Here is a 12,280-nt window from a genome sequence, read left to right as displayed (position 1 = left end):
TTGGGTACAAAACCCTGCCAAGCCTGTTTCCCAGAGGCGAAAGTAAGGGTGAACAGGTATACTTTTAATCTGCAGGCTGTTGCTCTGTGGAAAAAACCCAAATGGTGCTTTCTTGGGTGCCATTTCCCAGCCTCAAACATACCCCACAAGTGTTCCATTTTAAGCGGGACATCCAGAATCCCAGAAGCCAATCCCAGCTTCTGCTTGCATCCCAGAATGTCCCTTTTTCAGTCCTGCACTTTGGTGTGAGTCCTTGCCCCAGACCAAAAGAACCCTGCTGAGAGCTGGATCAGAGAGCTGGACCAGAAAGCGTATCCCTTCTGATGTCCTGATTTGGGGAATGAAAATGTTGGAGGGTATGCTTCAGGATCTGTCACTGGAAGGACAGATCGTGAAGCTGAGGCTCCAATACTTTGGCCACCTCATGCGAAGAGAAGACTCCCTGGAAAAGACCCTGATGCTGGGAAAGATGGAGGGCACAAGGAGAAGGGGACGGCAGAGGACGAGATGGTTGGACACTGTTCTCGAAGAACATGAGTTTGGCCAAACTGTGGGAGGCAGTGGAAGACAGGAGTGCCTGGTGTGCTGTGGTCCAGGGGGTCATGAAGAGTCAGACATGACTAAATGACTAAACAACAACAACATGCCTTCAGCTGATGCACCATATTCACCAGGACTGAAGGGGGGTGTGAAGGGGGAGGTGCAGAGCAAAGAGGCACAGGTTGTCTTGACATAAATGTCAGCAGCAGATGGAAACCTTTTGGAGCAGTGGGCACATTTGGAATTTTGACAAAGTGCTGTGGGTGCAAGGCACAAAACGGCAGCTACAGGGGCTCGGCATAATGGCAAGATCAGAAAAAGAGGCAGGACCACAAAATGGTGAGGGGATGCCCCCCCCCCGACACACCAGCTGCCCCATCAATGGGAGAATGGCACCCACATCATCTACTGCTGCACTTGCTGACAAAGAGAAGCTCGTTGCGCCTCTCCTCTGTTCAGAATGGATGAAACCTTTCACAGGTGCCATAGTGCATGCAGGCACATGGGAGCATTCTGTTGGTCTCCCCTGCTCTGGGGTCAGTATATCCCCTGCAGGCTTCCTTTGCCAGTGCCAGCTCCCAATTTTGTGGCAGAGGGGCTTGAGCAAGATCCCTTAAGGTAGCCCTTTAGGAGAAGGAAAACTCTGGTCCTAAACCTTCAATGCCTTGCGGGGTCTTCAAGAGAAGAAAAGGCTAAGAAGTAAATCCTGCACAAATCCGGAGTAGGGTCCCTACGACAGTTGAATGGCACCTTCCAGCAACTCCTGCAGCCAAGCTGGTGCCAAACATCTAGCTCTGCTTTCCTTTGGACCACATCAGTGAGGCTGGGGGTGAGGGGAGGTCTTGGCATCTGGGCCAGGCAGGACCTCCCTGCACGCTGCCCAGGCTTGCACCCCAGGGAGGTCACTTTGGTGGTGCTAATACAGCGGTTTGATGGAGGCACACTCCACTGTCTCTTGAGACAGACAGATGCCAACAGCAACAACATATAGTTAACAACTATTAGTTGTGTACATTGCTTCCAAAAGGTCTACTTCAGGTATGAATAACATTGGATGCAACACAGAATTGGAAGGTGTCAGCATAAAAACCGCTCTTGAATCTGCAATAGAAAATCCTTAATTGGCCTTAAGGAAATTCACAGACATAGCAAATTTCAGAGAAGCAGGGAGAGTTCTAGCGCCGTTGGGGAGGTCCTGAGACTTTGCAGATTATACACAGTACACACATTACAAAGGCACTGCATGGAAAGGCTGTAGCTCAGTTGTAGAGCATCTGTCCTGCATGCAGAAGGTCCCAGGTTCAGTCCCCAGCATCTCCAGGTAGGACTGAAACTCCCTGTCTGGATCCCTGGGGAGCCACTTGAAGGGCTTGTCCACACTTCTGTTTGTTCTGTGCTTTCTAGGCATGGGTCCGGGAGGTTTTACATTTGCCCCCCTGCTTTCCCTGGGAAACCTGCTGTTTACCACTGAATGTCCTTTGGGTTTCCTGTGGATTGACGCTTCTTCTGATTCAGTGATAAACAGCAGGTTTTCCTGGGGAAAGTGGCAGGGCATATGAAAAACCTCTTGGAGCCGTCCCTAGAAAACACTGGGCAGCCAGCTGGACCAAAGGCCTGAATCAGCATAAGGCTCCTGTGCTCCTGTGTTCTTACTATTACGTCCCATTTGGCTGGAAGTGGCTGCCCGAGAGTGGAGGGAAGGTGTGCTCTTTTCATGGGAGCTGCACCATGGGATACCCAATTGCTCTGCCCCTTCCTCTCTTGCAGGATTTTGTCATTGGCCTCTCCATCTTGTTGCGTGGGACGGTGCATGAGAAGCTCAAGTGGGCATTCAACCTTTATGACATCAACAAGGATGGCTATATCACCAAGGAGGTGAGTTGTGTGTTTGTGTGTGTGTGTGTGTGTGTGTGTGTGTGTGTGTGAGAGAGAGAGAGAGAGAGAGAGTTTGTGCTCATGCTCTGGCATCCTTGAGGCTACCTTTTAATATGTCTCTACTGTCCTTACTTACAACATAAACCTTGTCTGTCCCTAGTAAAGCGTTGTCCCATCTTTGCCTTTGGGGATGATTTGTTAAAACTGTCCTTCTTGGTAGTATGACGTTTTTAGAGTCCCTGTTCTTCAGGGTTTAGCTCTGGGCTCATTCAGATGACACCTATTTATTGAGCATTCATCCTGATTTGTTTGCACAGCTCTATACTTCATCAGGTCAAGGTATTCAGATGGATACTGGGACCTTCTGCATGCAAAACACATACCGTATTTTTCGCCCTATAAGACACACTTTTTCTCTTCCAAAAATGAAGGGGAAATGTGTGTGCGTCTTATGGGGCGAATGCAGGCTCCTTGGCTTCAGCGATAGCAACGCGAAGCCTCCGAAGCCTGCGCTCCGGAGGCTTTGCGTTGCTTCTGCTGAAGCCAGGAGAGTCTGCTCTTTGAGGCTGGCAGTGGGGAAAGCAGCGCTTCCCCCATGGCCAGCCGTGCACTCTTTAAAGGGGCTCCGCGGCTTCTGCTGGCTTTTCTAGGAGGTGGGGGAATTCCCCCACCTCATAGAAAAGCCCGCAGGAGCCGCGCACCCTTTGAAGAGCACGCCGCTCTTGGGGGCTTTTGCGGGAGGTGGGGGAATTCCGCCACCTCCTGCAAAAGCAGGGAGAAGGTCTTGGAGTAGCGCACAGGCTGCGTGCAGCCTGTCCGCTGCTCCCAGAGCTGCGGGGGGGGGGGACTCATATTTTTTTCCTTGATTTCCCCCCCTGAAAACTAGGTGCGTCCTATGGGCTAGTGCGCCCAATAGGGCGAAAAATACGGTACTCTCCTACTGCGCCACAGTCCTTGCGGTTTGAAGAAAGGGGTGGTTTAAACAGGAAGCTGCCTTATCTCACGTCAGACCACTGAGTCCATCTAGCTCAGCAAAGTGTGCACTGCCTGGCAGGGGGTCTCGAGGGAGGAGTCTTTCCCAGCCCTACTTGGAGATGCTGGGGATTAAATCTGGGGCCTTTAGCATGCAAGTTAGATGCTCTAGCCACTCAGCTACAGCCTCTTCCCCCGGCTGGAAGTCAGGGCTGATTAAGAAGTGCAAAAATCCTTTACATGACTCTTAAGCTTCTTGCCTTTGAGCAGAGTCAAACTAAAGAGTCCACTAAAGACAGAAAAGGAGTGGGGAGAAAGCTGGCTTCACCCAGCCTCTTGACTGCTCTGAAAGCTTTGCTGTCCTTCTCTGCCAGGAGATGTTGGCAATAATGAAGTCCATCTATGACATGATGGGCCGCTACACCTACCCAATCTTGCGGGAAGATGCTCCCATTGAACACGTGGAGAAGTTCTTCCAGGTAAGGGGACTGGGGGTGCGGGGCAGCAGGTAATTCCTTGATTAGCCAAGAAAGCAGCTGGGAGGCGCTGAAAAGGAGCAGGCAAGGTGGCGACGGAAGTTACAGGTGCCTGAAGCTGTTGTGTAGACACAAAAGTCCATGGCAGGATGGTGCAATTTTCCTCATGCTCCTGCTTTGTGTTTTCCTTCCAGGTGTATCTGGACCATGACTCCCACCATCCTTGGCCATGGCTCATGTTGGCCAAGACTGAGGGGCACTGGACTGTCTCACCCCAGATATTCCTGCCTGACAACTGCAGTCCTCAGCTGGGGTATTGCATGCCCCAGAGCTGCACTTACTGTGCATGCCAGAGACTGAGGGCAGTATCTGACTAATGTGTCCTGTCAGCACAAGGGTTTCTGCTTGCTCAATGAAGCATCCCTGCCACACACCTTCAGATGTGCTCTGGAGGGTTGGGGAACTCCTAGGGCAGATTTAAAGAGAGGAGAGGAAGGAAAGTTCAGTTGCACAAGCAGAAATCCTAGCAGTGACAGGCGGCCTTAATTGGATACCGCCCTGAGGGTTGCATCCAGTGTTTTTCCCCCCAGGGGGTACTTAAGGGTATGCAGTACCGGCACCTTTTTTTTAGTTTAAAAGTGTGACACTTGTAACAACTTCATGGTGAGCACAGACACCTACTTTTCTAGAAAAAGGGCACTGGTTTCATCCATCCGTGTCATCTCATGCACACAAGGACTTCCTTTTGTGCAATGGAGCTTGCCCTCCTTTCCTTCCCCTACATGCCCCCCCAATCTGTTTGGGGGTTCCCACAACCCTCTGGGACAGACTGGGGGACAGGTGAGTGGGGGGAAGAAAGAGTTCATCACGCAAGCAGGTTTCCTTGCACAACCCCCAGGTTTTTAGTGTTGCAGCTCCAGCCTTCTGGAATCAGTGCCCAGCTGAAATTAGCCAAGCACCAAGCCTTCTGACATTTGTTGAAGATGGTTTTTGTTTAAGAAGGCTTTCCCCTGTCATTTATGGAATAATAAACATACAGTTTTCGAAATGGTTTTATTTCTTTTGTTTTACTGAGTTTGTAATCTTTTGCATTTTATCTTGTTTTGCTGCACATTACTTTGGTAGTAACTTTTTGTGGTTTATAAATCTGCAGATAAATAAATAACTGGTGGAGGCCCCAAGTTCTTACTTAAGGACTTCCTAAGTCTCTGCTTCATGTTTATGAAGCAAGCATTCTGGTGAAGCAAAACTAGCCTCAGCTGGGGGTGGGGGTTGCCGTTTCCTGAGGCTGTTATGTTATGGAAGTTTGAGTGCTGTCCATCAGAGCACATTGGGACTTAACAGCAGATGCTGATTCAGACTGCAAATGGAAGCAGAGTCAGAAGCTGCAGGAAAGGGGACCTCTCAATAGACTGTCCAGTGGGGCACTGCAGGCACCTCAGGCAGGCTTGCACACCCTGGGGGAGGAGAAGGGTGGGGCAGTGCATTTATAGGGTCTGGACTCTGTGTATCTGGGTCAGGCATCTGTTACTCACACAGCGCATTTTGCATTTCAGAAAATGGACAAAAATCAGGATGGCGTGGTCACTATTGAGGAGTTCCTAGAGACTTGTCAGAAGGTGAGCTCAAGAACAGCCCCACAGAATCCTGCAGCAAGAGACCAACAGCCTGGTGCTCTTTTTAAAAGGAGTGGGGGCAGTGTGCTTTTTTATTTTAAAGGTTTAAAGCTTTTCTGTTTAAGGGGTCCAATAAATACCCACTTTCAAGCTGAGTATGAAAATCTGAAATCATCGGGAACACTTCTTATAAAAAATATTTTTTTAATTTGGAGGTGTTGGCAATTCAAAACTGATTCAAAATGACAGTGGAAATGTAGCAGTTGTGCTGGTTTGTATAGTTGGCATGGACACCGTCCAATAGGCACTGACCATGGCTCATGCATGCCCACCAGAGGAAATTCAGCCATCATGCTTGTTGAGGAAATAATCCCTGGATTCCACTATAACTCCATGATCTTCCATTATCACAGTGTTTCCAGAATGTTAGAGAGCTGGCACATTTATTGCAGAATTATGACTGGAGGGACACGCTTTCCCTCTTTGTGTAAGGCTTGCCCACTGCATGAGTCACTGATCTGGATTTGCCTCCTGGTTTGTGGATATAAGCCCAGATCAGTGACTTAAGCAGAGATGTAGCAAGCAGCCTCCTCCGATTCTGCTGCCTCTTTGCACTGAAAATTATTGAGCCAGCTTGTCAGACCTGTTGCAGAGGCAAGCAGAGGTACCCACCCCCATCAGAGGCTGGTTGAAGATGCTAAGGCCACAGCAATGAATCTTGCAGGGTGGCACTGGGCACCCTCCTCTGTGTAGAGGAGTGCTTTGGGCTTCCTTACCAGAATCTTTAATGAGGGTTTAATGTATTTCTTACTGCATGAAGTTTAGGAATTCCTCTAGGATAAGCCGAAAGATGAACTTTGTTCACATTTTTCATCCCAGCCTCGTGTCTGAGCAGTGCTGCTATTGTCCTTGTTCCCAGCTGGCAGGCTCCCCATGGGGACATCTGGTCAGCGCCTGGGAGAGCAGGAAGCTCAACTGGATGGGCTGCTGGCCTGACCCAGCAGGTGCTCTTCTTAGGTCCCTAGTCAGTCACTCAGACCTCCTCTCTCTCTCTGTCTCCCTGCATCAGGATGAGAACATCATGACCTCCATGCAGCTGTTTGAGAATGTCATCTAGGGCGCCACCGCCAGGGATCCCGCCACGTCTCTCCCGCCCCACCTGCCTCCTTGGCCTGCACTTGGACAGACCTGTCCATCTTTCTTGTGAAGCACACACGTCTTTCCGAGGAAACCAAGAAAACAACCAAAAAACTCTTTTTATATTTCAGGGCGGGGGGGGAATAAAAGACAAAAAGGGAAAGAGATGCTGTTTGCTTGCAAGATTTGCTGGATGCTCACAACTGAATGTCTAGGAGCCGAGGGATTGGCAGGGGGGGGGCTGGGGGGTGACTGGGCTCTTACAGGAATCTCTGGTACAGCAGGGAATTGCTCTGAGAGAAGAGATGCCTCATCGGCCCAGGGAAAGATATTTTTCTAGCAGCACATTGGAGAAGGATTCTGCTTTTCTGAGAGTGAATGGCAGCACTTCTCCTCCCCCAAATTTATTAAGCTCCATTTCTCAAACACCAAATCCTTCAGTACTTGAATAGGGCCGTTTTCCCCTTCAGAGTTGTGCTCTTGCACAGCTGCTGTTCATTTCAGCCAGCCTTGAATAGGGAACTACCGTTTTGCACACCCGCCATCCCTCATGGGGGGGCCATCTCTGCCCCCACCCCCAGCTGGGCCCTCCTGCCCCACATTCTGCATTTCACATTTCCCCCGCCCCCCACTCTCCCTTCAGCTGAAGTGAGAGGAACAGGAGAAGGATGCACAAGTCGCTTTGGAAACCCTGACTCCTGACTGACTGTGGCCTGCAGTGGCTGTTGGGAGGTGTGTGAGCTCTGCAGAGTTGCACCACTGCAGGCAAGTCCTTAGATCCTGATCTCCATTAGCCAGTGCTCGGTTGACATATTCTCATGGAAAGCAGGAGGATGGTATAGACTTTAAAGTCCTTGGCCTTGTTATGGCCCACATGCCTCTTCTGCTGCATACACACACACAACCTTTAAATCAAATTCGAAGCATATTCTTTCCCTCAAAGAATTCTGGGCACTGTAGTTTGCTGTTCCCAGAGTTACAATTCCCAGCAACTCTTGACAACAGTGCCCAGAATCCTTTGAGGGAATGTCCTTCAAATGTGCTTTAAAGGCAGAGGGTATGCAACACAGCATATGCAAGTGGTCCCACCAGAGATGTTTTCCACATTGGTCTGCTCCATAGCTCCTGGGCATTTGCAGAGGGCTCTTGGATGCATTCTAGGGCATAGACACAATTTATGCAGGTGGTTGGGATACATTTTACAGGTCATGTAAAATGCATCCTGGAAGGTGTCCCAGAATGTTGAGCAAGCTGCCATTCAGAGAATCCTGACTGCCCTTCCCTGACCTTCCTCTCCCTTAAGCAGAGATGAGTTTAACCCCCCCCCCCATTTCCATTCTTGTTCCACATCTCTGCCTGCCTCTTGGTTTAATTTAGGGATTCTACCATTACTTTTCACTTTGTACCCTTCTCTTACAAGTTACTGATTTACACCAGCACATATTTGCACTGATCAAATCACAGTGCAAAACAAAAGGAAAGTGAGTCCTGATGTGGTCACATTACAATTCCATTTAGTGGTGCAATTTAATCAAAACACTGATGTCCATTAGTAATTTGTATAGGAAAGGAAAATACCTGAACTGGAACTTGCAGCAAACTCTGGCTTTGCAGGAGTCTGTACAAAGCTCAGGAATCAAAAATTCAGAATGACTGATTGCTTATTCCAGAAACCAGATCAGGGAATCTGGGATGTCAAAACCCAGAGGGGGAGATTTCATGAGCATCCCTAAAAAACCACCATCCGTGCCATAAACCCAAAATGTGACCAGACTCAACACTTCAAAAAGGACTTGGCCCTGCACATTGCAATGTCCATTTCATATTTCTCTCCTTGTTCTCTCCAGATGCAGATGGCTACAGTATTGCTCCCCCTGTCACACATAGAATCGTAAAGTTGGAAGGGACCTTGAGGGTCATCTAGTCCAACCCCCTGCAATGCAGGAATCTCAGCTAAAGCATCCATGGCAGATGGCCATCCAGGCTCTGCTTCAAAACCTCCAATGAAGGAGAGCCAATACACAATCTCTCTGCTCTGATTGCCTTGGGCAAGGCAGGATCTCCCATTGCCGACCAGGCTACAAAGTGAGGTTCCCTTGTCCTCTCCCACCCACCCCAGATCCCTCTCAGGATGTTGTGAGTTGGTACTCAATGCTTCCTGACATATGTACAGTATAAGGAATGGCCGCATGTCCCACTAGCCTTTCATTCCAGCATCTCCTAAACCTCCTTTCACAGCACAATATGGGGAGACAGTCGCTGGTTCTTGTTCTCTGTAACTACTTGATATTCAGTCACTGTATATTTTAATAAAATAAGCATCAAAAAAGACCAAGGAGTTTCAGCCCATCGTATTTCTCTAGGGTTGCTGAGATCCCCTTACATTTTGTTCCAGTAAACCAGTGTCACCCAATGTGATGCCATCCAGATGTTCTTGAACTGCACCTCCTGCCATCCCTGATCATTGGCCATCCTGGCTGGAGATGATGGGAGTTGGAGTGCAACATCTGGAGGACCACAAAGAAGCCACTGAATGGGTAAGGATTAAACAGCTTCTGAGTGATGGAAGTATGTGTGTGTGTAAGCAGTTGTGGAAGAAATGTCCAGGTGCTCTTGGAGTGATAGTTGAGAAGGACCATAGCTCAATAGTAGATCATCTGCCTTGTATGCAGAAGACCGCAGGTTCAGTCCCTGGCATTTCCTGGGAATGTTCCCTCTGAAACCCTGGAGAGCTGCTGCCAGTCAGTGTAGACAGTACTGAGCTGGATGGACCAATGGTCTGATTCCCAACTTGGGCAAAGAAAATGCCGCAAGGACATTACGTCTGAGACAGCAGAGTTGCACTTTTTGGCTCATTTGGTTATAGCAGTTTGGGAGAGCTGGGCATGTTTAATCCTGATTTCGGTGAAACAAAGTGCTAAACTCTTGGGCATGTTTACTCACAAGTGAATCCCACTGAGCTTACTCCGAAGCAAGTATTGTACTATAACACTTTCTCATTTGAGGTTCAGACATAGGCCTGATAACAGTATGGGGTTGAAGTCATAAACGCACGTAACTGCACCCAGCTGGGGCCATTGCACACTCTAGCAATCGTCCATTTTACTTTAATTTTTAAATTAAACATTAAACCTGGTGAAGCAGCTGGATTCTTGGGGACCAAGAAACCTGCAGACGGGACCTGCAGACGGGACAAGAGCACTCATCCTCCACCTGTGGTTTCCAGCAACTGGTATTCAGAAGCATTATTGCTTCCAGCTGCGGAGGCAGAGCAGAGCCATCCTGGCTATGAACCCATCAATAGCCTTCTCCTCCATGACTTTATCCAGTCTTCTTTTTAAAGTCAACCAGACTGGTGGCCACCACTGATGCCTACTTCCTTCATTAGATGTAAACGGGTTCTAGTGTTATGAGAGGGGGAGACAAACTTTTCTCTGCTTTCTCGATGCCATGAATCATTTTTTGAACTTCTGCCATGTCACCTCTTACTTGCCCTTTCTCTATATTAAAAAGTTACTGCAACCTTTCTTCATGGCTACAATGACCAAGTGCACTCGGGAGAAACTAATATTACTGTACTGTCCCCATGGATGGAGATGGCCCAAGCAGGCCACCTGACTGCCCCTGCCATGCTTATATTGTGATTTGGGCATTGCTATTATCTCCATATTGGAGGGGGGGCAGTAAGTGCATGAGGGCACCATGTCTGAGGAAGACGCTCCCACCCCTGCTGCAGGGTGGCCCACGGTTAACATCCCCAAACAGCTCATCAGAATGGTGTGCACTGTGAGAGTTGGGTGGGGCTTTGGGTTGCCACCTGCCCTGTATAACACAGTATTGTCTCATATTTCAAAGTAAAATGCTATCTCCTGTATTGTAGTTTGTCCTGTATTCCCCATATTTCTGCTATGCTGCTGCTCTCTCTGTCTCTCTCTCTCTGCCAAGTTATGGATCCTCTCCAAATGTCCCCCTCTGCTCCTACATGGAAGACATTGCTGGCTTGGTTGGAGAAACTGCCTCTCGCTTTTCCTTTTCCTTTTCCCTCCTCACACACTCTCCTCATCGTGCCCCCAAGGAGGAGCAAACCAGGGCAAGGCTTTCATGCTGCTGCTTCCAGGAAATCAGCCCTGAGTGCTCACTGGAAGGACAGATCCCGAAGCTGAGGCTCCAAAACTTTGGCCACCTCCTGAGAAGACTCCCTGGATAAGACCCTGATGTTGGGAAAGATGGAGGGCACAAGGAGAGGAGGACAGCAGAGGACGAGATGGTTGGATAGTGTTCTTGAAGCTACTAAGATGAGTTTGACCAAACTGTGGGAGGCAGTGGAAGACAGGAGTGCCTGGTGTGCTCTGGTCCAGAGGGTCACGAAGAGGCGGACACGACTAAACAACAACAAGAAGAAGCCCAGAAGCCCCCATTCCAAACACTGTTATCCGCATGATATTTGAGGGGGGGAAAGAGTAGCTCCCCACAAGGTTTTCCCTATCCCCCACTCCTCCGCCCCATCTCATTTATCTCTTTTTTCAGAAATCTAACATGTGGAACAAAGCTCACCCCATCATTAGAAGAGAAGATGCCTCCCGCTGTTTATTTTGCTCTGGCTCTGCAAGGTCAGGTGGGCTGGGCTGCTGTTTGGGTTTTGGGTTTGTTTTTGTTTCGCTGCAGGGGGTGTTGCTTTTTTTGTATCTTTTGGATTTTGTGATTTATCTGGAAATTGTTCAGTTTGGTTGCGCATATTTTGATGCTTTATTTATTGCTAATGACTTCTTTCGTTATGCCGCAGTTATGCATTTTTTCATGTTGTGAGCCACCTTGAGCATGCTTTGACCTGTGGAAAGGCGGCAGACAAAATAAAGTATGCATATCTGCATGTATGTGGGGGTTCACAGTAACACTGCGTCCTGCTACCCCCCCTCCGCGTCAGAGGGCGCCATGGGCTGCCCGCGGCTTCCCCCATAAACCTACCTCAGCAAAACAACAACAACGCTTAAAGCGCCATTGGGCGCTTCCCCGCCCCGCCTACTTTGCGCCCCCCCCCGCTTATCTGTGAGAGCGAGATGCATGCTGGGAGTTGCAGTTTATGCGGAAGGACGACTGTGGCGCATGCGCCGACCAGGAAGCCCTGGCAAGAGGTCGCTGCGCGCAGCTAGACAGGTGAGGGTCTGCAGCGGCCAAGGGGGCTCCGCGGCGGGGGCGGCCGCGCCCTGGACGGCCAAGGGGCCAGAAGCCTTTTGTCCCGAGCGGGGTTCCTCGTCCGCAGGCGACCTCCACTCCGGCCGCCCCTCGCGCAGCGCCCGCCTAGCGAGCGCGCGGGGCTGTGGGGAACGGCGCAAGATGGAGGGCGCGCCGCCCCTTTCACGCAGCGTGTTTCGTGGAAGGAAACTCGCGGCAGGAAGACTCGGCGCCCCTCCGCGGCCGCGCACTCTCCGCTTTTCGCACCTCTACGGCCACGCGCACCTGCTGGTGCCGCCGCCGCCGCCGCGCTGCCCCCTGGGAGCTGTAGTCCGCGAGCCCACCTGGGCGGGAGGCCGCGCCTCTTCCAAGCGCCTGACCGCCGCCCCCTCCTCCTCCTCCTCTTGGGGTCTCCCGGGGGAGGCGGGGGCAGCAGGGGCACCGCGCGGCTGCACCTTCCCGCTCCGAGGCGACCTTCGCCCTCCCGACGCG

General features: G+C 50.3%; 1 protein-coding gene across 5 annotated transcripts in view; it reads left to right on the top strand.

The window, feature by feature from the left end:
- KCNIP3 (potassium voltage-gated channel interacting protein 3) overlaps positions 1–6,757 on the top strand; it is a 128,402-nt gene extending 121,645 nt beyond the window's left edge. For 4 of the 5 annotated variants that reach the window (XM_081201012.1, XM_081201013.1, XM_081201010.1 and 1 more), the window contains 4 exons: positions 2,308–2,415; positions 3,762–3,866; positions 5,420–5,482; positions 6,549–6,757. In XM_081201012.1, coding sequence (XP_081057138.1) covers positions 2,308–2,415; positions 3,762–3,866; positions 5,420–5,482; positions 6,549–6,596 — 324 coding nt within the window. In that variant the 3' untranslated portion in view covers positions 6,597–6,757. The remainder of the gene's footprint in view (positions 1–2,307; positions 2,416–3,761; positions 3,867–5,419; positions 5,483–6,548) is intronic. The other variant, XM_081201011.1, reaches the window with a different exon arrangement.
- Positions 6,758–12,280: the final 5,523 nt, after the last annotated feature.

Source organism: Podarcis bocagei, assembly GCF_964188305.1.
Source record: "Podarcis bocagei genome assembly, chromosome: 7".
Lineage (NCBI taxonomy): Eukaryota > Metazoa > Chordata > Lepidosauria > Squamata > Lacertidae > Podarcis > Podarcis bocagei.
This window is presented reverse-complemented; position numbering and strand designations above follow the sequence as displayed.